General features: G+C 36.4%; 1 protein-coding gene across 4 annotated transcripts in view; it reads right to left on the reverse strand.

The window, feature by feature from the left end:
• The window catches only part of DENND6A (DENN domain containing 6A), a 58,801-nt gene that overhangs the window by 21,783 nt on the left and 9,488 nt on the right, over positions 1–27,530 (reverse strand). For 2 of the 4 annotated variants that reach the window (XM_039242452.1, XM_039242455.1), the window contains exons 2-9: positions 21,283–21,321; positions 21,141–21,183; positions 14,091–14,203; positions 11,602–11,682; positions 10,173–10,278; positions 8,611–8,690; positions 7,450–7,512; positions 6,629–6,684 (exon numbers count right to left, since the gene is read on the reverse strand). In XM_039242452.1, coding sequence (XP_039098383.1) covers positions 6,629–6,684; positions 7,450–7,512; positions 8,611–8,690; positions 10,173–10,278; positions 11,602–11,682; positions 14,091–14,203; positions 21,141–21,183; positions 21,283–21,321 — 581 coding nt within the window. The remainder of the gene's footprint in view (positions 1–6,628; positions 6,685–7,449; positions 7,513–8,610; positions 8,691–10,172; positions 10,279–11,601; positions 11,683–14,090; positions 14,204–21,140; positions 21,184–21,282; positions 21,322–27,530) is intronic. The other 2 variants (XM_039242453.1, XM_039242454.1) reach the window with 2 other exon arrangements.

Below are 27,530 nucleotides of genomic sequence, written 5' to 3' on the forward strand. Positions count from 1 at the left end.
CCTTTAGAAAATGAAATGCATGGATCAAGAAGATGTGGTTTATCTATACCATGGAATACTACATGGCAATGAGAAAAAATGAAATCTGGCCATGTGTAGCAACATGGATGGACCTTGAAGGTGTTATGCTGAGTGAAATAAGTCAGGCAGAGAAGGACAAATATCATATGTTTGCATGTATAGGAGGATTAGGAGGAACTTAACAGAGGACCAAGGGGGAGAAGAAGGGGGGAAACGGTGGGGGAAAGGGAGAGAGGCAAACCATGAGAGACTCTTGAATGCTGACAAAAACTGAGAACTGATGGATGTAGGGGGGAGGGGGGATGGGCATGGAGGAGGGCACTTGTGGGGATGAGCACTGGGTGTTATGTGGAAACGAATTTGACAATAAACTATTTGTAAAAAAAAAAAAAGAAAAAGAAAATGAAATGCAATATATTGACACAAAGAATGGCTGACAAATAATAAAAGCAAATAAAATGATTAAATCGTACCATATGGTAGACCTATTTTATCAACATTGCTTTCTTGCATTTGAATTTCTATTGTAAATATTTAAAAAAAAATTTTTTTTTTTTATGTTTTATTTATTTCTAGGAGAGAGAGAGACAGCGTGAGCAGGGGAGGGTCAGAGAGAGAGGGAGTCACAGACCGAAAGAGGCTCCAGGCTCTGAGCTTGGCAGTCAGCACAGAGCCCAACGCGGGGCTCGAACCCACAACCGCGAGATCATGGCCTAAGCGAAAGTCGGACGCTTAACCGACTAAGCCACCCAGGCGCCCCTTAAAAATTTTTTTAAGTTTATTTACTTTTGAGGGAGACAGACAGTTCTGGCTGGGGAGAGGCAGAGAAAAGAAGACACAGAATCAGAAGCAGGCTCCAGGCTCTGAGCTGTCAGCACAGAACCCGACACAGGGCTCAAACCCACAAACCATGAGATCATGACGCTCAATCGACTGAGCTACCCAGGTGCCCCTCTATTGTAAATATTTTGAAGAAAACAAGAAAAATTAAACAAGAAAGAGAGAAAGAAAAAGAAAAAAGCTCAAGTGCAAAAATACAAAACAGATTTGTGAAACAGAAATTAGGGAAATTTAGTTTTGACTATTCAAAGGCAAGAAAATAAATGTGAAGGAAGTGAAAAAAACCTAAAAACAAAACAATAAACAATTCAAGAATAAGGCAAAGGAGCTCTTCTTCTTCCTTTTTCTTTCCTAAACAGTTGAATCCAACAGAACGCGGTGCATGGTAGGCATCTCTGCCAGGAAAGAAAGGAAGACATGAGGGCTCACAGCAGGCTATGAGGGCTTATGTGAGATAAGGGAGCCATTCACATGGAGGAGGTGGCTTGTTGTAGGGCTGTTGGAACTCAAATGTGGTGAGGAAGGTGTATATTTGTGAAGGTGAACTGGTTTGAGATGACAGAGGCCAAAAAGTGTGAAGGGCCTGGAGGGGCAGCCTGGTGTGCAGTATCAGAGCCAGAGTATGTTGAAGTTGTCCAATGGTGCGATGTAAGAGCAGGGGAAATAGGGTGTGTGCAAGGAGAAGTGGTCTGGGATGAGGTGTAGGAGCACTGGAGGGTAAGATGGGCTTTTCTGTGGGGGTTGGCCTAACATCAGGAGCTAGAGCACAAGCAAGCATATGGACAGGGGGCCTAATGTGCAATACAGATGCCTAACTGGGGTAGGAGGGTAACGTGGGGGTAATCTGGCATGGAGCACAGCCTGAGAAGGTTGAGGAAGGGCATCTATGAAGAAGGGCAGGTGGGTGTGGAGTGTCAGAGCACGAGTTGGGTAAGAAAGTTATTTGCACAGAGGAGAGGGTTTAAGCAGCGATGAGATACTGGTTTTAACAAGGACTCATCAAATAAGTAAATAAATTAAGGATAATAGGAGGTAGTTCCTCAGAAAGGGAAAAGAAATACCAATACAGAAAGAAAGAAAGAAAACTAGAATTAATCTGGTCTTATAAGATTGGAATTGGGGGTACTGGTGTGACTTTACGGTTTTCAATATACATGGATATAGAAATAAATATATATGCAAAAATGTATACGTATTATATATGAGTAGGTACATATGCATCCCTGTACAAATATATTATACATTCTCCCTAGGGCTGTCCACTGAGAGGGCCTAAAATCAGTGATATTCCAATAGCAATGAGCACAACCAGTACTCAGATTTTGGCTTCTGAATCCTCAGATAGTGGCTTCTCCACTAAAAAAAGGCAAGGCTTTTTGTAGAAATAGCTGATTCCAAGGCTAAGGAAAAAAAAAGTACAAGAAAATCTTGGAAACCAAGATAACACATGTCCACACAAAAGCTTATACACAAATGTTCATAGCAGCATTATACATAACAGACAAAAAAAATAGAAGTCATCCAAATATCCTTCAGGGAATTAATGGTAAATAAAATGTGATAGCCACACAACAGGACATCATAAAATGAAAGAAATGATTCAGGCTTCTACATGGATAATATATATACAATTTTGAAACAGTCACAAATTTACAGAAAAGTGGCAAGTATGTGTATGTGGGAAAGTATATATTTAATAGTGGAATACCTTAAGGCATTAAAGCTGTAAATTACTTTTTCTCACAAGTACTGTATATATTATCAGCAAGGCAAATATAGACAGCAAGTACAGTTATAATATGAAGCATTCTCTGAAATTACAGTACATTAGCAATATCTCTTATATAAAGTACTTTTATTGGGGGAGATAAGTATTAAATATTCAAGAAAGAAACCTATCTCCAGCTCTAACTTTAATAAATATTGATGGTATGCATCTAATTAACTGCACTATAAAATTACTAAAATGAGAGGTCTGTAGGGAAATCATAGGGTATTTTTTCAGTATTATTAAAAAAATTTTTTTAATGTTTATTCATTTTTTAAGAGACAGAAAGACAGAGCATGAGCGGGGGAGGGGCAGAGAGAGAAGGAGGCACAGAATCTGAAGCAGCCTCCAGACTATGAACTGTCAGCACAGAACCCGATGCAGGGCCCGAACTCACTAATTCTGAGATCATGACCTGAGCCAAAGTCAGATGCTTAATTGACTGAGCCACCTAGGCCTCTCGGTATTATTTTTATATCTCCATTCTGGAGTGCCACGCTTTAGGCTAAGCTTTCCTACCATCCCCAACCCCTGCCAAAAGCCATCCCCTGGCAAAAATGAGAAACTTACTCTAAATAGATAAATAAATGAAGAGATACATATATAAATAACTAATAAAGGTTTCAACCTTTTTCAGAATGATATAGCATGTTATTATAATCTTGAAAATTAAAAGAAACTAACATCTATCAAAGAGCATCAGACACATTTTATGTAGTAACAATAATAGCCTTTTACACTCTTTGAAACACAAAAACACTCCTGTTATGTGTCCTGCCAATGGGGTAGAAAGCCAAGATGGCTTCATTCTCAAGACGAGGGCAAGGAGGAACAGGACAACGCATAACTGATGTGCCTCCTGCTGTGTGAAGAACCAACAGCAAGTATCATCAGGTCCTTGACTCTAGGCAAGATAATGTCCATTTCTTTCAACAGAAAACTGTCACTCATTTCTAAGTCCAACTTAAAAACTGAAGGAGAAGACCATTTATGTGATGGAGAGATCTGAACAAAGTCATGGTCCGTGGATGTGTGATAGTTTAACAAGCCTTGACCTGGTAAAAGGAAGGAGACAAGCCTCTACACTCAACTGCATCTCTGGCACTCAGCATCAAACTCTTTCCAGGTTTTTGTCCTTTGCTCTCAGGCTCACTCTTGGTATAAAAATATCACCTTCAAAATAATGATAAACATTCAAACTCTTATTCACAGGAATAAACGTACAATGTAAGCTCCTCACACACAAAATGAAGAGTGCTGTCCTGGACAAAGCACTAATCTGAGCATCAGATGTTAAATGCTCAGTGCAACGCTATCTCTGTGTGAGGCTATTATTCAAGTTTGCATTTTCTCACCTCCTGAGCAACAAGAATTAAAAGAGCAACACACTGAGGTGCCTGGGTGGCTCAGTTGGCTAAGTGACTGACTTCGGCTCGGGTCAGGATCTTGCGGTTTGTGGGTTTGAGCCCCACATCGGGCTCTGTGTGGACAGCTCGGACCCAGTAGCCTGCTTTGGGTTCTGTGTCTCCCTCTCTGACTCTCCCCTGCTCATTCATTCTCTCTCTCTCAAAAATAAATAAACATTTAAAAATTAAAAGAAAAAGAACAACACACTAACTTGTCCTACTTTAAAAATAATAACATGTCATTCGTAATCGGGAGAAAAGATACATGCTAGTAAAAAGTGTTAGTGCTAGGAATAATTAATTACCATGAAAGCAAAGATAACTGAAAACAAACTGAAAAGCATTTAGACTTGCACCCAGCAGTTCAAAAGAAAACATGTCAAGTAATCAAATTCTATAATAACTTGTGCCAGTTCTTCACTTATTCCTAAATGAATGAAGTATCAAAACTACAAACAGTATGGATCCCTCTTAGTATATTTTTCCTGTAATAATTATTCATTTATTTGGGGGGCACTCCCCCTCTTTATTCTAAGAATGCCACATTTAATTTTTTAAAAGAAAATCAATTTGGGGGTGCCTGAGTGGCTTAGTCAGTTGAAAGTCCGACTTCAGCTCAGATCATGATCTCACAATTTGTAAGTTCAAGCCCTGGATCGGGCTTTGCACTGAGAGAGCACAGCCTGCTTTGGATTCTCTGTCTCCCTCTCTCTCTCTCTGCCCCTACTCTGCTTGCACGTGCTCTCTCTCTCAAAAATAAATAAATGTTAAAACATTTTTAAAAGAAAATCAATTTATTTTTAAGATTTATCATTTATATATAGTAAAATTCACACCTAACAAATTATAGAACACTTCCATCACTCCAAAAATTCCCTCATCCCCTTTTACTCAATTTCCCTCTCCCACCCTCCAGGCAACCACTGATCTGATTTCTGTCCCTCTTCTAAAATATCTATAAATGGAGTCATTCAATAAGTAGCTCTTTAAAATCTAGCTCCTTTTGCCAAACACAATGCTTCTGAGAGTCACCTATGTGACTGGCTGTATCAATGGTGCTCTCTTTTTTTAATTGCTAAGTAGTATTCCACACACATACAAGAATCACATTTGTTTATCCATTTACCAGCTTATGGACATTTGCATTGTTGCCAGTTTTAGGCTGGTATGAATAGAGCTGCTATAAACATTTGCATATAGATCTCTGTGAGGATATACACTTTCCTTTTTACTGGATAAACTCCTAGAAGTGGGACTGTGCTAGGGCCAAGTATATAAAACAAATGAAGCACATAGAACTAATCATCTTTTGATGATTAGTAGTACTCCATGCAGTTTAAAGGTCACACATACACATAATTTCACACACACACAAATCAAACCAAAAATCCCATTCTGAGTCTTTCACAGGACTCTCGATTGTATGTATTACTACTTAATAACTGCTCAGCAACAGCAGTGGTTTCTCAGGCCGAGCTATACAGCAAAAACACCCGGGAGCTGGAACGTGGGCACTAATCCAAAGATTTCTATTCAGCTGCCCTGGGTAAGGCACAGGCATTGGTACTTTTTTCCTGTTCTTTTTTATGTGCTAGATTCTCTCTTTCTTTTTTTTATTTTGCATTTTAAAAAGTTTCAAACATACAAAAAAATAAAGACAATAGTGTAAGAACCCCCTTGATATATCATCTAGAGTTAACAATATTTTACCATTTTTACTTAATTAATTTTTTTCTTACTTAAGTATTTTTAAGTCTCAGGCTCTACCGACTAAGCTAGCTGGGCACTTCTTACTGAAGTATTAAAAAAAAATGTTTTTAACATTTATTTATTTTTTGAGAGAGAGAGAGAGAGAGAGAGAGAGAGAAAATGAGTGGGGGAGGGGCAGAGAGAAGAGTAAGACAGAATATGAAGCAGGCTCCAGGTTCTGAGCTATCAGTACAGAGCCCGACGTGGGGCTCAAACCCATGGACCATGAGATCATGATGTGAGCCGAAGTTAGGTGCTTAACTGACTGAGCCTCCCAATCACCCCTTACTGAAGTATTTTATTTATTATTCTTTAAAATATTTTTTAAAATGCTTATTCATTTTTGAGAGACCGAGTACAAGCAGAGGTGGAGTTGAGAGAGGGAGACACAGAATCAGAAGCAGGCTCCAGGCTCTGAGCTATCAGCACAGAGCCTGATGTGGGGCTCGAACTCATGAACTGTGAGATCATGACCTGAACCAAAGTCAGCCACTTAACCGACTGAGCCACCCAGGCACCCCTTTACTGAAGTATTTTAAAATAAAACACAAATTTCATGACATTTCACCTCAAAATAGTTAAAAATCCATCTCTAAAAATCAAGTCCATTTTCTTACACCATTACAATACCATTCTCACACTAAACCAAACAAAAAATAATTTGTTTCTACCATGTAATAGCCAATCCACATCCAAATTTCCCTTGGAAAGGGAAATCAAAGCTTGTAACATGTAGTCAGAGATAAACCATTTTCCAGTTTTCTCCACATTTAAAAACATTCATTTTCTAAAGAAATTAAAAACAATATCACAAAGCAAAGGAAAGGCACTTAATAAAATTTACCTGAAAAGATCCACCTCATGAACAGTAGGTAAAATAACAGATATATGTGTGTCTGCCTGTGATAAAAAAGAAAAAATACAGAAGATGTCACTAAAATGTACAGAAATTGATTTTTTTTAAAATGTCTACCTATCTAGTGATCAATAAGCCATGTTGCCCTATCTTTTAAGATTCTCTTCCTCCAGGAGCAGCCACAAAGAGATTGGGCCTTAGCAATCTCTCCTAACATAGTAGAAGGTCAAGGATGACAGATTCCTTGGATAAAACATTAATCCAAAAGTCAGATGACAGATTAATTCACAACTGCACAAAATATTACCATAATACTAGTTGATGTATGTATCTAACAGGCAAAATTAGTTTTCCTACTGCTTTCCATTTTAATTAAATTCACACAATGGGAGCATTAACATACCAGTTAAAACATTTCAAATAAAAACTTCAACCCCACCCACGAACAGATGTGGCTGTGGAGGAAATGAAAGGCAATCATAACTAAAGAATCCTTTTGCCTGAGTTTCCTAAAAACAAAAGACTGTTGACCATTCTTTTAAGAAGATGAGAGGTTTTATGTACTTTCCCCTAGTCCTCACAAGTCAGAGTATAAATTCTGAGTTCTCCAGTGTCTGCTAGATAACAAACAAGAAAATCTGAGAAACATTAGAAAGTTTATTATCAACTTATTACAAAATTATTTAATGGGATATTTCAGTAATATTCAGAAATATACCAAAACCCCAAGAAGCTCTACATTTGCTAGTTTAAGAATTCTGTTAAAGAGACGATATATGCTGGATTATGTTACCAAAGTACCACACTACCTGCTGAGTTAACTGTGCTATTTGAGTGGTCCCAGGCTTGTCATGACATGTGGGAATCCGTACCTTAAAGAGAAAGAGAAGAAATTAACTTTGACTATAAAAGAACGTCCTTTACATAATTTGTGGGTCCCACCACAACAAAAGATCAGAGATATTCTTACCACTAAGAAAGTACACTCAGCAATGCCTAAAAAGCCATAAAAACAAAGTTTTTATACCAGATTTAAAAACTACAGTCTTATTTATCTTTAGTCACAGCAGAAGGTAAGTGAACCAACATCTCCATATTCCCATACACATGGAAATCACTAACTCACTGAGAAGCAAATGTGCTGAAAAATGGAAAAAGGGCATCAACTTCATACCGCTTCCTGTTTATTGTTCCAATCTTTGCTTCATTAATATACACACACCCAAACACACCCTCTCAAGCTTGCCAAATTATGGGATAAATCTCACAGGGAACCATGAGAACTCTCAACCCAGAGCTAAGAGTACTACTTTGATAATCTCCCAGGGAAAAAACAGAACACATCCTACAGAAATGAGTACATCTAAAAACACAGCATTGCCAAAAATAAGTCCAACTTGAAAATGAATTGCAAAAGCATTCCGAGCACATTCATACAAAGCCTGAGAGCAAAATGTTAATTCATCAAAGAAAGAAAGAAAGAAAGAAAGAAAGAAAGAAAGAAAGAAAGAAAGAAAGAAAGAAAACTAAATAAAAACACAGTATCCTAGGATGGACATGTTTGGTCTGACATCACACATTAAGAAATTTATTACTAAGAACCAATGGCTTTCCTAATTTCTTTTCAGTTTTACTAATTCATACTCGACTCTACAAGTATTCTACAATGCCATCCATCTCTGGAGGGCCATGGAGTTGCAGAAGTCTCCAAGGTTGTATTTACAGTTACATGTATTATAGAAAAATGACACCCTTGTGCAAACTCTACAGGATGAAATGGGATAGGTGGCCCCTGGAGTTGTGGAACTAATGGTTCTGTGCAACAGGATGAACTGTGGGATCTCTGTAACTCCTCACATACAAATGACAACAATACTGACACTGAACATTATTAGGAAGTTAAAAAGCAAAACTCATCTATGAACTTCCTAGAGGTCTCAGGAAAGAAGACAAATGATAAAAGCTATTACCTTCATTACAACCCCCATAATAGGCAGGTGTAATGTCTTCCCTGGCACTGGGGCAGGCCATCGATCAACATCATTACAAGCTGAAAAAGTAATACAATATTTCCTTAGTATAAGTTCAAATTGTAAAATATGAAAAATGGACCATTAGAAATTAGAACTTCAGGGGCGCTTGGGTAGCTCAGTCAGTTGAGCGTCCAACTTTGGCTCAGGTCGTGACCTTGTGGTTCATGAGTTCAAGCCCCATATTGGGCTTTCTGCTGTCAGCATGGAGCTCACTTTGGATCCTCTGCCCCCTCTCTCACTCTGCCCCTCCCCTACTTGCACACTTTCTCAAATATAAACATAAACATTTAAAATTTTAAAAATTAAAAAAAAAAAAGAAGTTAGAACTCTATGTTCTACAGAGCAGGAAAAATATACTAGGAAGGACAGAAGATAAAAGATAAAAGAAGGGTGCCTGGGTGGCTCAGTCAGTTGAGCATCCGACTTTTGATTTTGGCTCAAGTCATGATCCTAGGGTCGTGGGACTGAGCCCCGTATCATACTCTGTGCTGAGTGTAGAGCCTGCTTGAGTTCCCCTCCCTCCCTCCTTCCCCTCCCCTTTCCCCCTCCCTCTCCTTCTCTCTCACCCCCTCTGTCCCTCTCCCCCATTTGTGTTCTCTCTCTCTCTCTAAAATAAAATAAAAACAAAAATTAAAAAGGTAACAGAGAAGTAAAAGTGGTGACAATATCTTACATTTCACCAGAAATATATGTGTTCTTTTTTTTAAAGTTTATTTTATTTTGAGAGAAGGAAAGAGAGAGGGAGGGGCAGGGAGAGAGGAAGAGAGAATCCCAAGCAGGCTCCACACTGTCAACCCAGAGTCCAACATGGGGCTTGAATTCATGAACCATGAGATCATGACCTGAGCCAAAATCAAGAGTCAGATGCCACCCAGGCACCCCAAAATATACCTATGTTCTAAGATATAACTAGTTCATAAATTTTTTGAAAGAGAGTTTTCCTATTCACTCATTACTATCAAAATTAGCTACAAAAGCATAACACCCGCAGAGCTGTCAACTTCTTATTTGTTCATTATTATCCTAATAAATAGGCATCATCTATGTTGCAAAAGGAGATAATAAAAGATAATGGTCTTTTGTGTTTGTAGGTAAAGATGAAGAAGAATAGATTTTCATTTCTCTCCTACATATAACTGTTAAAATTCATTTTTTTAAGTTTTTTAAGAGATAATTTTTAATTTTTTAATTTTTTTTTTGAGAGAGAGGGAGACAGAGTGGGTGAGGGGCAGAGAGAATGGTGAGACAGGATCCCAAGCAGGCTCTGCGATGTCAGCCCAGAGCCCAACATAGGACTCGAATTCATGAACCGTGAGATCATGACCTGAGCTGAAATCAAGAGTTAGATGCTTAACTGACTGAGCCACCCAGGCATCTCTAGCCCTTAAAATTCTTAACTAAATTTTTTGAGGAAGTCAACTTTATATTTATCAGCCATTTCCAGGAAAATTTTTAAAACTCCTTCATAAAGTATCTAACTCACACAATGGTTAACTTACCTGCTTCCAAATAAGGTTCGCTCTTTTCAAAATACTCTGGTGCTATCTGTTTGAGCACAGTATGAAAAAAATGAATATAAGGTAGTTTGCTGATCAAAACCAAGGACTGGAGAGAAAAAAGAAAACATGATCTTTTATTTTCCTAATGACTATAATTTGAAGTTGTCATTTCTTATAAAATCAACTATTAACAAGCTAAATTCAGCAAAAAGTGTGGATTTTGAAAGAAAGTTTTTGTAGTCGATAGTTAAAAGAAAAATTGCATAAAACTACAGTTGCAGAATGCAAGATCTTTAACCTTATTATTATCCCTTAAGAGCATAAGGGCATATTCACAGATTCTCTTGCTCTCTAGGAAAGAGAATTTCCTATAAAGAGACAAATGTCATGGATAATTTCCAAGGCCTCACTACTACTGTCATCAGCAAAGCAGTAGTACCAGGAATTAGCGAGATGAACTCTTCCTAATATAGAAAGAGCAAATTGTGATGCTTTTTCAAACTTAAGACCTATGATTGCTGTATTTCAGTTTTCAATGATCATAGCCATATACTTAGAAACTGTGAGTTTATAGTTGGACCACTTCAGATATGGATTATGCCAATTTTTTAGTCTATTCGCTTGAAAACTACTTTTTATCTTTCCATCCAATATCAATTAGTGGTCAAGGCACATTTTAGTTACAAAAAGTAAAGGTGTGTCCCTGTTAGCTGTAATTAAATCAGAACCAATTACTATTATTTTAAATGCTGGTTGGTATTTTTAAAATTAATTAATTAATCAATTTAAGTAATCTCTATATCCAATGTGGGGCTCAAACTAACAAACCCAAGATCAAGAATCACATGCTTTTCTGACTGAGCCAACCAGGTGCCCCTACTTTTTTTTTTTTTTAAAGAAAATAAAATGACCATACATTTAGAGAGGAAATAGTAATGACTAAGATATTGCTAAGGGTGTATTTAGTGACTCTTAGTTGTTCAAAAAAAGACACTGCAGACTTTAATTAGTTGTAACAGTAGTACAATCATCTGTTCATTCTTTCCCTCATTCCAAAATGTGGAAATTAAGCAAATTCTTTTGGTTTTTGACAATTTCATATAAGATCTATAACTTACAGTCAGGAATCTATCACAGAGATAGCAGAAAGGCAAAATTCACTCCCAGTTAAAAATCTAGGGACAGGGGCATCTGGGTAGTTCAGTCGGTTAAGCATCCGACTCTATCTCAGCTCAGGTCTTGGTCCTGGGCATCAGACCTACTTTTAAAAAAAAATCTAGGGACAGGTGTCTATCATCTAAAAAAACAAAAATAAAATGTAAGTTCTAATATGTTTAAAGAAAATATCAAAGACTATTTCATCTTTACAGTTTCTAAATTTCTAGCCACAATATAAAAACAATTTCCCTGTTAGTGCATATGAATTTACCTTTTGGAAGTAGCCTCTCTTTAGACTTTTATCTCGAACTTGTCGGAAATACACATATCCATAAAAATAAGCAGGATCCTTCTATGAAAGAAGTAACAAATAAAAAAATACATATTGCTGTCCTTTCTTTATTATTCACATCACATTCTTTACACAAAGCTGAACTGAGATATGAAGTATACACAAAGATCTAGTTATGCTTTTCCACCGACACAATCATGACAGTAACCGGTAGATATAAACTTGCTAGCTTGCCCAAAGGTGAAATAATTGGAACTAAAGTACTAAAATTAGATTTTTCCCACTATAACTTACTCAGCTTATGTTGTTTATTCATATCCGTACTAGTTAATGGACATCAGGAAACAATCAAATTCTATGTTTTCCCCAATGCTACATATATACTTTTAAACTGTGCCTACAAGTATGAGTTAGGGGTCTTAATAAAATGAGGTATCCTAATCTAAAATTTTGAGAGAAAAAAAAAGGAGTTAAATGCCAATCTAAATCTTACATAGCCAGTTCTATTTTTACCTAATAAAAATGAAACACTGAAATTGTTTATCAAAATATAATTTGAAAGTAACTACATTTCAAAAAACATAAGAAGTTTTTACATCCTAATGAAACAAACTTTAACCCAGTTCCTAACTGGATTATTATTCTTCGCACAAATATTTATTGACCATCCACTTTGAACAAGGCATTGTGTTACAGAAGTTAAAAGATGCATAGATATAGTTCCTTAAGAAGACCACAATCTAAGAGGGAAAAAAACAAACCTCAAGGCTGGTACTATGAAGAAACCACCGTGTTACAGGAGGCCAAGAGGAAAGAGATTACTTCTGTCTGTGGGGATCAGTAAAGATTTCACAGAGGCAGCTGTATTTGAATGGGGCATTGAAGGATGGATATGATTTTTTTTCTTAAATAGTTTATTGTCAACTTGGTTTCCATATTAACACCCAGTGGTCATCCCAACAAGTGCCCTCTTCCATGCCCATCACCTCCCTTCCCCTCTCCTATACCCCCATCAGCCTTCAGTTTGTTCTCAGCATTCAAGAGTTGGATATGATTTAAAGAAAGACAAAAACATCCCAGATTTAGAGAGCCAGGAGTTTGAACAAAAACACACAGAGACTGAAAAATACAAGCTATCTCAGGAAAAAGTACAGAGTTCAGTTTGGTTAAAATATGGCACATGTAGGGGCGCCTGGGTGGCTCAGTCAGTTAAGGGTCTGACTTTGGCTCAGGTCATGATTGCACAGCTGAACACAGTTCGTGGATTTGAGCCCCACCTAGGGCTCTGTGCTGACAGCTGGAGCCTGTCTCAGATTCTGTACCTTCCTCTCTCTCTGACCCTCCCCTGCTCATGCTATCTCTCTCTCTCTCTCTCAGAAATAAATTTTTAAAATATTAAAAGAAAATATTTTTTAAATAAAAAATATGGCACATGTACAGAAAGGAGATAAAGTTGGAAATTGGAAAGGTAAAAGTCTTATTTTGGAAGGCCCAAAAAGTGAGGGCAAGGAAACAGCACTATCATTGTCTCTTTACTCATTAAGCAACAGATAGCCATTTTATATTTTATTTATTTGTATATAACATATATGTATACTTCAGCTGCCAACACTGTGTAAAATATATTACATTGAAAAAAACACAAAAGATGGGATGTCTGGGCAAAATTCTTATCCTCATCAGCCCTCAATTCCCTCATTTACAAAAGGAACTCTCTCAGAACACTATGAGGACTAGCGAGATAACACAAGCTTATTAATACAGTGCCTAGAAAAGAAGCACCAATAAATAGTAACTATTATCAATTAAGAGAATTTGTTCATAGCGAAAGCAAAATGTCATGGAGAGGAGTAGATGGCTCTAAGACATTTCGAAAGACATTCCCAGTAGCTTTGCTAACTGGGAGAGAGGGTTTCTGTCATTACTGGAACTAGGAGGTTAACTGTAAATGTTGATTTTAGGCAAATGATGTCATACTGGATGTGCTGATAGGACATTCAGAAAGAAAGGTTCCTCACACAGTCAGTGATGTAAAGATGGAATACCAAACAGAAATCTATACTCCAAAATCATCTAAATTATTAAAATTGTTTTTAATAAATAATAACTGGAAAACAACACTCAAAAAGAGACAACTACAATTCTATCATAAAGTAGGGAATCTTCAACTTTTGGTGATATTTATATGGTACCACCCCAAGTCCATATTTAAACAAAGAGGTATTAACAAATGAAAGAAAATGACCTCAACATTCTAATCGACTTCTAAAATTCACAGTGGCATTTTATGTTTCAAGAATAGTAACTTTATAAAGTTTCTAATTCTTTATGAATTAGACTCACTTAGGAAATCTAGCAGTATTGTATAGTAATAACACAAAAATAAAATATTTCTGAATGCTATAAGAGGTAACTGAGTTCTAAAGTTTCCTCTCACATGGGTATTTTTCTATTACTACTTTTCCAACCTTTAAGTAAACTGGTAAATCTTTGTCATAATGATCCAGGAGACAATGCAGTGACACCCTCCTCCCAGAAGATTGTCGAAATCTAAAACAAAACTGGGTATCTCCAAGACAACCTATTGAAAACAAAAATGAAAGTAATTAAGTAATTACAAAACACAAAATCACAAAAATGAAAGTAATTAAGAATAGCATAGTGTAACATTTATTTATCCAGATTCATCAAAAGTTAGAGCTAAAGAGGTACTATCAATTGTTTAAGAGGCCTCTATCATGTTTTAGAAGAGGAAAAGGAGGTCCTGAGAATTCAAGTGACTTGTCCAAAGCCATCTTTGCTGGTTAGAGGCAAAGCCATTAGCAAAACATGCATCTTAACGCCTATATTTCTTTACTATTTTTCCTATTCCATTTTCCCCAAGTAGTTAAAAAATTTTTTAAACTGTTGGCATGTAATGTTGACTCACAAACATACTAATGAAAAAAGAAGCCAAATACAAGAGGATGTATACAGTTCAAATTCTTTTATACAGTTTTCGTTCTTCTTTTTAAAGCAGACAAAACTAAACTATAGTGTTTAGGGATGCATGGTTGGGTGATGAAAGTATAAAGAAAAGCAAGACACTTATCACTGTAAGAATCAGAATTGTGGTTGCATTTGGAGCAAGGAGGAAAAGAGCATTTAGGAGGGGCCATGAGGGAATATGTGGGGGCTTTTAAGACCTTGGCAATGTTCTGTTTCTAGACCTTGTATGTATTTTGTATTTCACAATGAGAAGTTTTTTTTATTTTTTTATTTTTTTTTTGACTTTAAACTAATGTTTATTTTTTTTTTTTTACAAATAGTTTATTGTCAAATTAGTTTCTACATAACACTCAGTGCTCATCCCCAAAGTGCCCTCCTTCATGCCCATCCCCCCCTCCCCCCCACATCCATCAGTCCTCAGTTTTTGTCAGCATTCAAGAGNCTCTCAATGTAGGCTTAGGAAACAATGAACAAATCTAAGTAAATGGAGTGGCCCTGATTAAATTAATCAATTCTGCAATACCACCTGAAGAAGCCACTAGAGAGGAAGGATCAACTTTTTTTTTTTTTTGCCAATAGTTTATTGTCAAATTAGTTTCCACATAACACTCAGTGCTCATCCCCAAAGTGCCCTCCTTCATGCCCATCCCCCCCTCCCCCCCACATCCATCAGTCCTCAGTTTTTGTCAGCATTCAAGAGTCTCTCATGGTTTGCCTCTCTCCCTTTCCCCCACCATTTCCGCCGAGAAGTTTTTTTTAAAAAAGACATCATTTAGCAAACTCAGGAAGAGCCCAAGTAATAGATTCACTATTTTTCTTATTTTAATTTAAAAGGTTTTTGATTAATAAAGTTTTTAAACATTAATCATTTCTAGCAAACCTCTTAAACATGAAAACTTTACCTAAATTGTCTGGCAATAATTACAAAAGACCAAAGTCTAAAAAGTCAAAGACAACTTAAGTAGCTTGTCACTGAAATTCTTCCTGGTTATTATATTTAAGAACTAATAATATTAAATATGAAATATGCTCAAGATTTTATTATTTACTATTACACACAGAAGTACTTATATTTCCTTAACATATGTGGTTCTCAATAAAGGAAGTAGAAACTTGTTAATATGTTTAAGTTTTTAAAAAAACAACTCAATATACCTAACTGCAATTATAGAAACTAATATTTATTTATTTTTAATTTTTTGAATGTTTATTTATTTTCAGAGAGACAGTACAAGCAGGGGAGGCGAAAGAAGGAGAGGAAGAGAATTCTAAGCAGGCTCTACGCTGTCAGCACAGAGCCTGATGTGGAGCTTGATCTCATAAATCATGAGATCATGACCTGAGCCAAAACCAAGAGTTAGCTTGGTTAACTGACTGAGCCACCCAGGCTCAAAGAAACTATTATTTCTTTGGTGGTGAAGGAAAGAAACACAGGGGACTGGAGGATGGGTCAAGTCAATTTCTTTACTTGTTACAGTAGATAGTTTAAAAAATAAGGAAAACCCATGAAACCTGAAATAATAGAAAATGCTACCATTGTTTTAGTTCAAGAGATTTATATATTGATTGTTCAATTTTTCCCTTTAGAAGACATTTAAATATTGTGTTTTTTTTTTTAAAAAAAGAGCCAACAGACATGAAAAGATGTTCACTATAACTCATCACAGCGAAATGCAAATCAAAACCACAATAAGATACCATCTCACACCTGTCAGAATGGCTAAAATCAAAAACACAAGAAATAAGTGTTGAGGATATGGAGAAAAAGGAACCATCATGTGCTGCTGGAAGGAATGCTAACTGGTGCAGCCACTCTGGAAAACAATATGGAGGTTCCTCAAAAAAAATCAGAAGTAGAACTACCCTGTGATCTAGTAATCACACTACTGGGTTTTTGGCCAAAGAATACAAAACCTAATTCAAAAGGATATATGCACCTTTATGTTTATTGCACCATTATTTAGAAAGGCAAATTATGGAAGCTGCCCAAAGGTTCATCAATAGATGAGTAGATAATATATATACAATACACATACATACATTATACATACATACAATGGATTATTACTCAGTCATAAAAAAAGAATGAAATCTTGCCATGTGCAACAACAAAGACGGATCTAGAGAGTATAATGCTAAGTGAAAAAAGTCAGAGAAAGACAAATACCATATGATTTCACTCACATGCAGAATTTAAGAAGCAAAACAAAAGAAAAAGACACAAACCAAGAAACAGACTCAATGATAGAGAACAAACTGATGGTTGCCAGAGGGGAAGGGGGTGAGGGTGGGTGAAACAGGTGATAGTGATTAAAGAGTGCACTTGTGATGAGTACTGAGTAATGTATAGAATTGCTGAATCACTATACTGTACACCTGAAACTAATGTAATGCTGTATGTTAACTATACTAGAATTAAAATTAAAAACTTAAAATATTAAAAAAAAAAAAAGAAAGAACCCCCCCCCCAAGAAGTACACATTAATTTCTCTGAGATATTTAATAGAATAGAGCAGGAAAATGTAATGGATTTTAAGAAACAGATATGTAGCATCTGGAAAATGCAAGGAATGTTGAATTTTATGAAAGAGAAGTAATGAAGCTCCCATAGCCTTAAGTCCCTACCCATCCAGCTCCATTCTCAAATCATGGGCATGCTGTGAGAACTTTCCAGTAATCAGCTGCACCCACAAGCTGTACAGAATTGGTCAGGAAGATAGTTCACCAAATCAAAAAGCTTTAGCCATGTTATCCTTGACAACTGAGGTAAATGGTTCCTGTTTTATGTTTCAGAAGTCTGTCCCCTCACACACTAAATGTTACTAAAGAAATATCAACTCCTGGGGTGCTTGAGTGGCTCAGTCAGTTAAGCATCTGAATCTTGATCTCAGCTCAGGTCTTGATTTCAGAGTCATGAGTTCAAGCCATGTGGGTCTCCAAACCAGGTATGAAGCAAAGGAAAGAAGGAAGGAAGGAAGGGAGGGAGGGAGGGAGGAAGGAAGAAAGAAAAACTCCTTATCTTGCCAGACCTTTGTTCTCCATTCTGACCTCACCATTATGATAGGAAAGGAAGCATTACAGATTGGCAACCAGATTTTTTGCATTTGCTATGCAAAAAATGATACCTAGAAAGAGCAAGGAAATCTTGATACCCTACAACCTCATCAAAAATAAATCTATACTGTTAGTACGAGCCATTCAGTTTGTCAGTAACAAAAGACTGCAGCTCTACACAAACAACATAATAATTGCATGTGAAAGCCAGTTACATGAGTGTGATTATGGGGGGAAAGTTGGGACCTGAGGACAAAGGCATCACGATCAAAGGAATCTAGTCCCAAGTCTCTCAATAATTAGCATTCTAGAAGTCACTTAACCAAAGACTCTCAATTTCCTTGTCAAAAAAAGCAGTATCATATGATAATCTCTAAAGTCACTTCCAGCAGCTATGTTAAATTATTCTAAAATAAAACTCTACAACTAAGCTATAATTGTACTGAATTCTAAGTATTCTTTACCCAACATATTCACTAAGCTCTACAAAACTCCGAAAAGGTCTAAAAGTTATGCTATTTGCACCACAGCTTTCTAATTAAATTAAAAATGGGAAAACATTTTAATGGAAATGACTTTTTCCTTCTATAAACCAAGGTATAGGGATTAATTTACGTAAGTTTCTTCTCCAATGAAAATACACCTTAACATGGGTTCTTGATCAAGAGCAACAAAAACCCTTTCCTTTGATAAAAAAGCAGGTATTAAGAAAGCAGCATATCTGCTCAGTAAGACCCCCACAGCTTTAAGGTAAGTTCCAGTTTAATCAAAACCATGGTTACTAGCTTAGAAAACAGAATTAATAAACCAACACACTTTAAACCGAGAAAATTGCTATAACCTTCTCCCACCATCCTTTTCCAAATAACTACGTTCTTACAACAGAACTCAAACACAATCTCAGGTCAAAATTATTTTCGTTATTTCGTCACTATTTTGGAAGTGATTTTTCCGTTTCAATATATAGAATTTTCGCTCTGAACATATTTAAAATATAGTGATTATAGTCGTTGGGTACCTATCACAACTTAAGCCTCAGAAACACCTACATCCAGATGATATTAATGGTAAGCAACAGGGAGGAAAAAAAAATCTGACAGCTATTTATCAGAGAGAAGGCACACTTTAAATTTAGACTCCTAAAGATAAAAGTCACTCAAATGGAACAAGAAACTGAAACCTAAAAACAAACCAAACAAAAATTTTTTTTCTAAAGTCATGGGATCTAAGGTATGTGTAAATGTTAACTAACTTGGATTTAAATTTAAAAATAAATAAATCCCAGATGCTACCACTGAGCTATTAATATACTTTAAAAAATAAATATATTAATATTGTCAAAAAATAATAAGATATGTATGGATAGCAGGTGGAGGAAGTAGAGGATTGGCAAATCATTCCATTGGGAATCCCAAAAGCATTCTTCTTTATCTATATACCATTGACTCAGAATCTTGTTTTACTGTTTTTAAGTGTGCCCTATGGAAACAAAACTTAAGATTATGATTCTTTCCTAAAGACTGTTCTACTGTGCCTGGATTTCCTTCCAAAACAATAAAAGCTATTTTGAGAAAAATGTAAATCCATTTCAAAGGTGGCACAGGAGGGGCGCCTGGGTGGCTTAGTCGGTTAAGCGTCCAACTTTCGTTTAGGTCATGATCTCGCGGTTCGTGGGTTCGAGCCCCGCATCGGGCTCTGTGCCGACTGCCAGCTCAGAGCCTGAAATCTGTTTCAGTCTGTGACTCCCTCTCTCTCTCTGACCCTCCCCTGCTCACGCTGTCTCTCTCTCTCTCTCTCTCTCTCCTAGAAATAAATAAAAAACATTTAAAAAAGAAAAAAAGTGGCACAGGAATCCCAACTTGCATTTCATAAATATGTAAGTGAAACAAATTGTTTGAATAATCACAACTGAGAACAGAACGCTCAAATACATCAAAACTCACAGCCTATTGCTATTTAAATTAATATTCATCTCTTAGGATGATAAGGTGTCTCTTTTTAAGACCCTTTGTCATTTCCACTTCTAAATATCCACTGTACTTTAAATAAAACAAACCCTCCTTCATTTGATGTGCAGCTTTCAAAAAAGGCATTACAAAACACCTGTAGGTCACTCTAGTGACTAAAATACTGAACAAATTCAGATTTACATTGGAGTTTAACTTCTAACAAGAAAGGGTACATGGAGAAACTGACTAAAATAAAAAATAAAAATGAAAAAGGCTACCCAAATACTATTTAATTATCTTCTTTGCCTTGAAACTCATGCAGAGAGGTGAAAAAGAGAGCCATGAAAACCAGCTATGATCTCAAAGAGTGTGCAGTGTAACCCACAGGGACTCCAATAACATCAAGTCAGCTTACCCTGCGTGCAATGCATATAACTCATTACCCTGAGTCCTGGAAGTCCTATCCAACACTCACTACATTCAGAACTGCATGTGTGGACTTTGTAAGGAAAATGTTAACCAAAATGAGGAAAAGTCCTATAAGACCCCTCTATCATTTATTTCATTAATGGACAAACATACTAAGAAATTCTAATAATTCCAGGTTAGAACAAAAGTCCAACTGGGATTTCTCAAAAGCATTTTCTTTTAACCAGGATACCATATCTTTTTTACATAATTCATGAAAGCTGAGTTGGAAATGTATAGAAAAGAACTCTGGAAGCATTCACAAGGAAAGGAGAAAATGCTCTTAAAAATTAAAATGTCAAATCTCCCAAATCATATTAACTAAACTAAATTTATAGGATATTAGAAGTAACCACAAAAGGAAAGGGAACACTGGAGTGCCTCTGCTTCATAGGGTTCTAGCTGTGTGTGGTCTAAAATGTTGAATGTTCTGGTCACTATAAGACTGAAAAGCTGTTTTGAAAGTGAAACAAAAGAGGTAACCTGAAAGATTTCAACAATTAGGACCACACAAAGGGAGAATTTTAAAGAGACCAGTAAAACCAAGCTTAATAATAATAGCAAACACTTATATGGTGTTTTCTATACACCAGGCCCTATTCTAAGTCTTTACGTATATTAACTCACACAAACTATCATAAGTAATTGATGGCCATGCTTCATACCAGATTCACTCTTTTGTTTTTTTTTTTTTTTTCAACTTGCTGCTTTTACAGAGTTCTTGGTCAGCTTCCAAATCCCAAACCGAAAGTAGACTACTTACTATAAATCCCCAAACATACCAACGTTGCTGGTTTTCAGTCTCTTCACTATTTCAACATTTTATTGCTCCTTGATGTTTTACCTCATTACAACATAACAGTTATTTAAAAGTTGAAACAACTAAAATCAAAAAGACATGGCTGGCATCACAAAACTAAGAATCACAATCACTGAGTTGCTAGGCTGAAATTGAGTTTGCATTCTAAAATTCTATTTCAATCCATTCTCATATATTAAGAGTATAATCAACATTCTCAGTATAAAATTCAACAAAAATACCACATGGAAAATAGTTACCTGAATTTGAATCTGGAAAAGACAAATAGCAAATATTGGTTTTCTGAAAAAGAAAACAAAAGCTATATACATTGACACACATACACCAATAAAAACAAACATAAACACCATAGTAGACTATACAAAGCAATATGTTACTTACTTCCTTATCAGTAAGTTTGGAATGTTGAGGATAAATTACCTGGAAGAAAAAGAATTAAATTTTGTTAGATAATCATACTGAGTATATATTATAAACATTAGCAGGTACTTCTAATACTAGTTGGCTATGGTCAAATAGTTCTAAGAAATAGTTCACAAGGGGTGCCTGGGTGGCTCAGTTGATTAAGAATCCAACTAAAACTCAGGTCATGATCTCATGGTTTATGGGTTCGAGCCCTGTGTCGGGCTCTGTGCTGACAGCTAGCTCAGAGCCTGGAGCCTGCTTCAGATTCTGTATCTCCCTCTCTCTCTGACCCTCCCCTGCTCACGCTGTCTCTCTCTCTCCCTCTCTCTCAAAAATAAATTAAAATAAATACATATATAAATATATAAATTTTAAAAGCAAAAACAAAGGGGCACCTAAGTGGCTCAGTTGGTTAAGCATCCAACTTCGACTCAGGTCATGATCTCATGGTTTATGGGTTCGAGCCCTGTGTCGGGCTCTGTGCTGACAGCTAGCTCAGAGCCTGGAGCCTGCTTCAGATTCTGTATCTCCCTCTCTCTCTCTGACCCTCCCCTGCTCACGCTGTCTCTCTCTCTCAGAAATAAACAAAAACATTAAAAAAATGTAAAAAACTTAACAGACTGGTGAAATCTTGGGTTATCAAGAATAATTTAGGGGCACTGAGTGGCTTAGTTGGTTAAGTGTCTGACTTCAGCTCAGGTCATGATCTCACAGATCATGGGTTCAAGCCCTGCATCAGGTTCTGTGCTGACAGCTCAGAGCCTGGAGCCTGCTTCAGATTGTGTCTCCCTCTCTAACTGGCCCTCCCACACTCATGCTCTGTCTCTCTCGCTCTCAAAAATAAATAAACATTTAAAATTTAAAAAAAAAAGAATTTACCAACTAAATTATCAATAACTGAAAGTTTACTGAGTCTTTTCTTTGGAAGCCTAAAATCTAAAGAGAATTTGATCTATCAGCTGATAAATACTTCAAGAAGTATAATTTTCAATCAGTTCCAAGAAGTACTGCAAATCACCAGCTACTTATTAAAAGAAAAATGAAAGGAGAAAATAATTATCCATAGCTTGAGAAATCTTAAAGGCCATCTCCCACTATAAAGTCTATCCTAATTCCTTCAATCCCTTTAAATAATCATTGCATTTTCTTAGGATAGGTCAGTTTAGCGTCTGCAGTGATCACAGCCACCTTCTAAGGGAAACTCCTGCATATAGCCACTGCAAAGAAAGCAAGAATAGTACAAAACAACTACTGTCAGAATAAGCACTAGTGAACACTAGATCCAAAAACAACTCTATAGGCCAGTCAACCAACTGCCTAGATGTGACTGGGTGTGAAAATTCTGCCCAAAAGAATACCAGTGTTCAAGTGGGCTGATTCAGACTCTCTTAGGAATGTGAAGAGATGCAATTAGGAGCGGCAGGTTAGCTAGTGGCTAATAACAAAAAGGAGAGACAATAACACAAAATGTAGCTACATTATGTTAACGTTGGGTTGCTAATGTGGGGATCCATGACTTCCCACTTCTGAAAGAATTCATGAGTTCTTCCTTTCCCTAGCTGCCCAAGAGCCTAAAAATCTTCCATCTCCAGATATAACATATAGTAATATCACATTATAAACCATATTGAAGTGGTTTCACATATTTACTTCATTGATTTAGTTCTCAAAATAACAGACCAGCCCAGTATCCCCATTGTTTATGTAAGAAAACTAAGGTAAGAAAAAAGATGGGGAGAATCAATTTCATGAGTATCTTCCAGAGTTTTTAATTTTCACAATTGTGTCAATTCTCCCTGCCTTTTCAGAAGAAGGGACAAGTTCATAGTAGTTAAATAACTCTCCTAAAATTTACTTTTTACTAGGTACCAGAGATAGGGGCTGAGCTTAGGCCTGTCTGATTCCAAAGTACACAAGCCACCATTCCTCACTCCCTGTGCCTAGAAGCGATCATTGTTGCACAATCACAGCTCTCTTTCCCCCCTAGCAAGAATGTGACATATAATTCTTCTCAATCCAGGGCTAAGGAGAGGGTCTAGAGAGCTGGTATATTACATGAAAACCAAACACCATTCCTGATATAGAGAATGATACCAAAGCCAATATTCTCTCTACTTACTCTGCTTTGTATCTCACATTCTGACCAATCTGATTTAACCCTTGGCTCCACAATTCATGAAAGCAAGAATCTGGTCTGTTTTGTTAACAACTCTATCTTTACACCTAAAACAGTCTCTGCTACATAGTAAACACTAATAATATATTTCTTCAGGGGTGCCTGGGTGGCTCAGTTTGTTAAGCATCCAACTTCAGCTCAGGTCATGATCTCACGGTTTGTGGGTTTGAGCCCCGTGTCAGGCTCTGTGCTGACAGCCAGCTCAGAGCCTGGAGCCTGTTTCCAATTCTGTGTCTCCCTCTCTCTCTGACCCTCCCCTGATCACGCTGTCTCTCTCTCTCTCTCTCAGAAATAAATAAAACATTAAAAAAAAAATTCCTTACATTAATGTAACAAATAATACTTTATAAAATATATGTGTGTATATATATATATACAAATATATATATATATTTCTTCAACCAGTGGATATACCCTCAAATTAGTACCATCCAACAACTTAGTATTTAATAATATGTGCTTCTATTTTAATGCATACAGATAGCTCCCTTGCTTTACCCTGAAACCATTTTGCCTTGTTACCTTTAAAGCAGAAATGGAAAATGTATAAACAAGTTAGCCCTATTTTATGAAAATTTCAGTACATGTAAGTTATCCCAGAGTTATCATACTGGTAAGTTCAGTGGTCCATAATAGCTTTATCTTAGACTCTAAACTCAGTTTTATCTGAGTGCCCTTCAGAATTTTATTTCCGGCAATTAAAGCATAAACACAAAAGCAAATATACACAATTCTTTTTTTTTTTTTTTGTTACATAAAGACATCACAGTGGTTTCTTTGGACTTTGGTTTCCTATGGTTTAAAACATCAGCTTGACAATATGGAAAAGAAATGTTGGTATGTTTTCCCCATATATATGAGTACCTTAAATATACACAACATGTGTGTATATCTCTGTGTATATCAGGGGCTTATGTATGCTATCTATATTTAAGTAAACTAAAAAGATGTAAGAACTACGTAACCTATCAAGTGTGCCTTTTAAACACTCTGATTGTACTAGACAGTCAAATAGTATTCTAGAATTTCATTTCACTTTACTGTGTCAGGACTACCCAATGTTTTATTTTGAAATAGATATTTAAAAAATAATGCATTTTTATATGCTATAGGTATCCAATGTCCACACTGTACTTGAGATCAAAAAATAGAAAAAAACTCTAACTTTAAAACCTCAATTAAACTCCATAAAAAATCAAGAAAAGTAACCATTGTCAAGTATCTCAAACTGCACTAATTGCCACAGCTCCTAGATTATCCTTGTACATACTTTATCTTGAAAAAAAAAAAAAGGATAAATATAAGTTTGGACAATCAATGTTAGTTTAGTCAGTTAGCTCCTGATAACTATACAGGCATTAATCAACTGTGGATTGGCCCCAGTACCTGGAGACGCCTCTCGCTTGAAGTTTCCTCTCTCCACAGCTCAAGTCCAGGCATCTCTGTCCCCCAGGCCACTGGCATTCCTGGGAGGCATCAAAGGGGGACAGAGAGCATCAGCTAATGTCACCCTGGATCTGTGACCTATGTTAAGATCTTCCATGTTATAAGAAATAAGGGAGAGGTGGCCAGGTAATAAGCCAAGAAAAACATAAATTTTATTTGATATAATTATCAAGGCCTAAAAATGCTGATGTAGCATAAATATTTCACATCATGATGTTATAGGAAAAAATGCACCCCAGAAAAAATATTAATATTTATACTGGAAAATAGTATTATAAAATGTTTTAAATCAGGTTATTCCCTTCCCAGGTATGTCTATCTGCCACTTGCCCCTGCACACCCTAATGGGGATGGCATTCCCATATCAGTGTGGAAGTAATTATGGTCCCAGGAGAAAGAAAATTAGAAACACCAGTTAACTTATTGCTAGTACCAGTTGGACATGGGAAAAATTCATGCCTCCCATGCAACCCAGTGATCTGTGAACAGCTGTCTGCCTGCTGCCATGTCACTCAGTGTCTGTTTCCATTGCACAATCCTACCTAGCATCTCAGGCCTGGCAGAAACTACATCCTAGGCCATCTCAGGCCTGCCTTGACTTCCTACATAAAAATTAACTCACATACAAACATCAAAATCTTAAAAAGAGGATCAATTGTAAACTCAATAAGAGTTATGTCTTCAGGAGTGCCTGGCTGGTTCAGTCAGTGAAGCATGCAACTCTTGATCATGGGGCTGTAATTATGAGCCCCACGTTGGGTGCAGAGATTACTTAAAAATAAATTCTTAAAAAAAATTATGTCTCCAATATTAGACAATAACATTTATTCCAGGCCGAAAACAGAAAACTGCTTACAAGCAAAAAAAAAAAAAAAAAAAAAAACCCAAAAAACAAAACAAAACAAAAAAACAAGTCTACCTTTTTCATGTAATTTTTAAAAACTGGCTGGAAAATACTTTAAGATATATTAAATACAATATAATATCTCTTTTAATGGCATTTAATGTGAAAAATAAAGCAATGACACCTCAGTAGCAGTAAGTACACCTAACACCAAGATGCTGATTGCTAAATACTATTCTGCAATAAAAAGAATCAGGGCTTCTCAGGGAGGTAGCTGATTACAGGGCTAGGACAGGAAAAATGCAAAATGAGCATGGAGCACCTTGTGATGCCAGAAAGGAAGTGTTCAAAAGAAGTTGGGGGATGGGGGTGGGAAACATGTCTAAAGGACATAAGAGCCAACCTAAAAAGATGCCAATGCTCAAATCTGTAATGACTTGGTTAACAAAATAATGATAGTATTAGATAACCCAAATAATAAGGTAAGTATCCTTGAGTTCCCATTGATATAGACAGGCGGATGGATAAGCAAGAAGGGTCAACTTTTCCTTTTAAAAGAATTCTAACTAATAAATATAGGAGTAAGGAAAATAAAATGTCACTATTAGAAGACCAGAATAACTGCTGCAGGTAAGATACACTTATGGATGCTAAATTAGCAGGCAAAGTCTGGAAAACAAGATAATGCAGTCTCAATCTCTAACAAAATAAACACTTATTAATTACAAAGAGAAAACTAGTAACTTTATAGTGGATTAGCCTGGCAGACATCATCTTAACCAAGTGATCAAGGTTTAAATCACCAATAATAAGACTTTTTTCTTTTAACATCCTGTACTCTCTGATATGCTGTACTGAGAAGGGCATGTCATATCTGGGGTATTCTTCCTAGTAATTCATAACTTCAGACTAATCATGATAACACACCAGAAAAACAAAAATTGAAAGGCATACCACAAAATATATGAACAATATTCTTCCAAAGTATCAAGGTCATGAAATACAAGAAAAAATTGAGGAACTTCCACAGGTCGAAGACGACTATGGAGATATGATACCTGTACGCAATGTAGGAAACTGAACTGGATTTTGAAACAGAAAAAGGACATTAGTAGAAAAACTGGTGAATCTCAATCAACTCTGTTGTCTAGTAACTAGTATCAATGATCTATTCTTGGTTTGGATTATTGCACTATGTTTATGTAAAATGTTAACTTTACACAAAGCTAAATGAATTACTTTTGTTAACTATGTAAGCCAAAAATTGTATCAAAATAAGGTTAAAAAAGTAACATTTCTACTTCATATCATATACAAAAAGTAACACAAAGTGGACTAACGACCTAAGTGTAAGAGTTGAAACTACAAGTCTTTTTTTTTAATGTTTATTTATTTTGAAAGTGCATGGGAGTGGGGGAGTGGCAGAGAGGAGAGAGAGAATCCAAAGCAGGCGCCACACCTTCCGCTCAGCAACGTGGGCTTGATCTCACAAACCATGAAATCATGAGCTGAGGTGAAAGCAAGGGTCAGATGCTTAATTGACTGAGCCACCCAAGCACCCCAAAACTACAGAAGTCTTTGAAGAACACATAGGAATAACTCTTTATAACTGTGGATTAGCCAATGGTTTCTTGGATATAACAAAATCACAAGCAATCAAATAAAACATAAAGTCGACCTCATCAAAACTTAAAACTTCTGTGGTTCGGGGTGCTTGGGTTGCTCAGTCAGTTAAGCATCCAACTCTTGATTTTGGCT

Source organism: Hyaena hyaena, unplaced genomic scaffold, assembly GCF_003009895.1.
Source record: "Hyaena hyaena isolate Hyena2069 unplaced genomic scaffold, ASM300989v1 scaffold_212, whole genome shotgun sequence".
Lineage (NCBI taxonomy): Eukaryota > Metazoa > Chordata > Mammalia > Carnivora > Hyaenidae > Hyaena > Hyaena hyaena.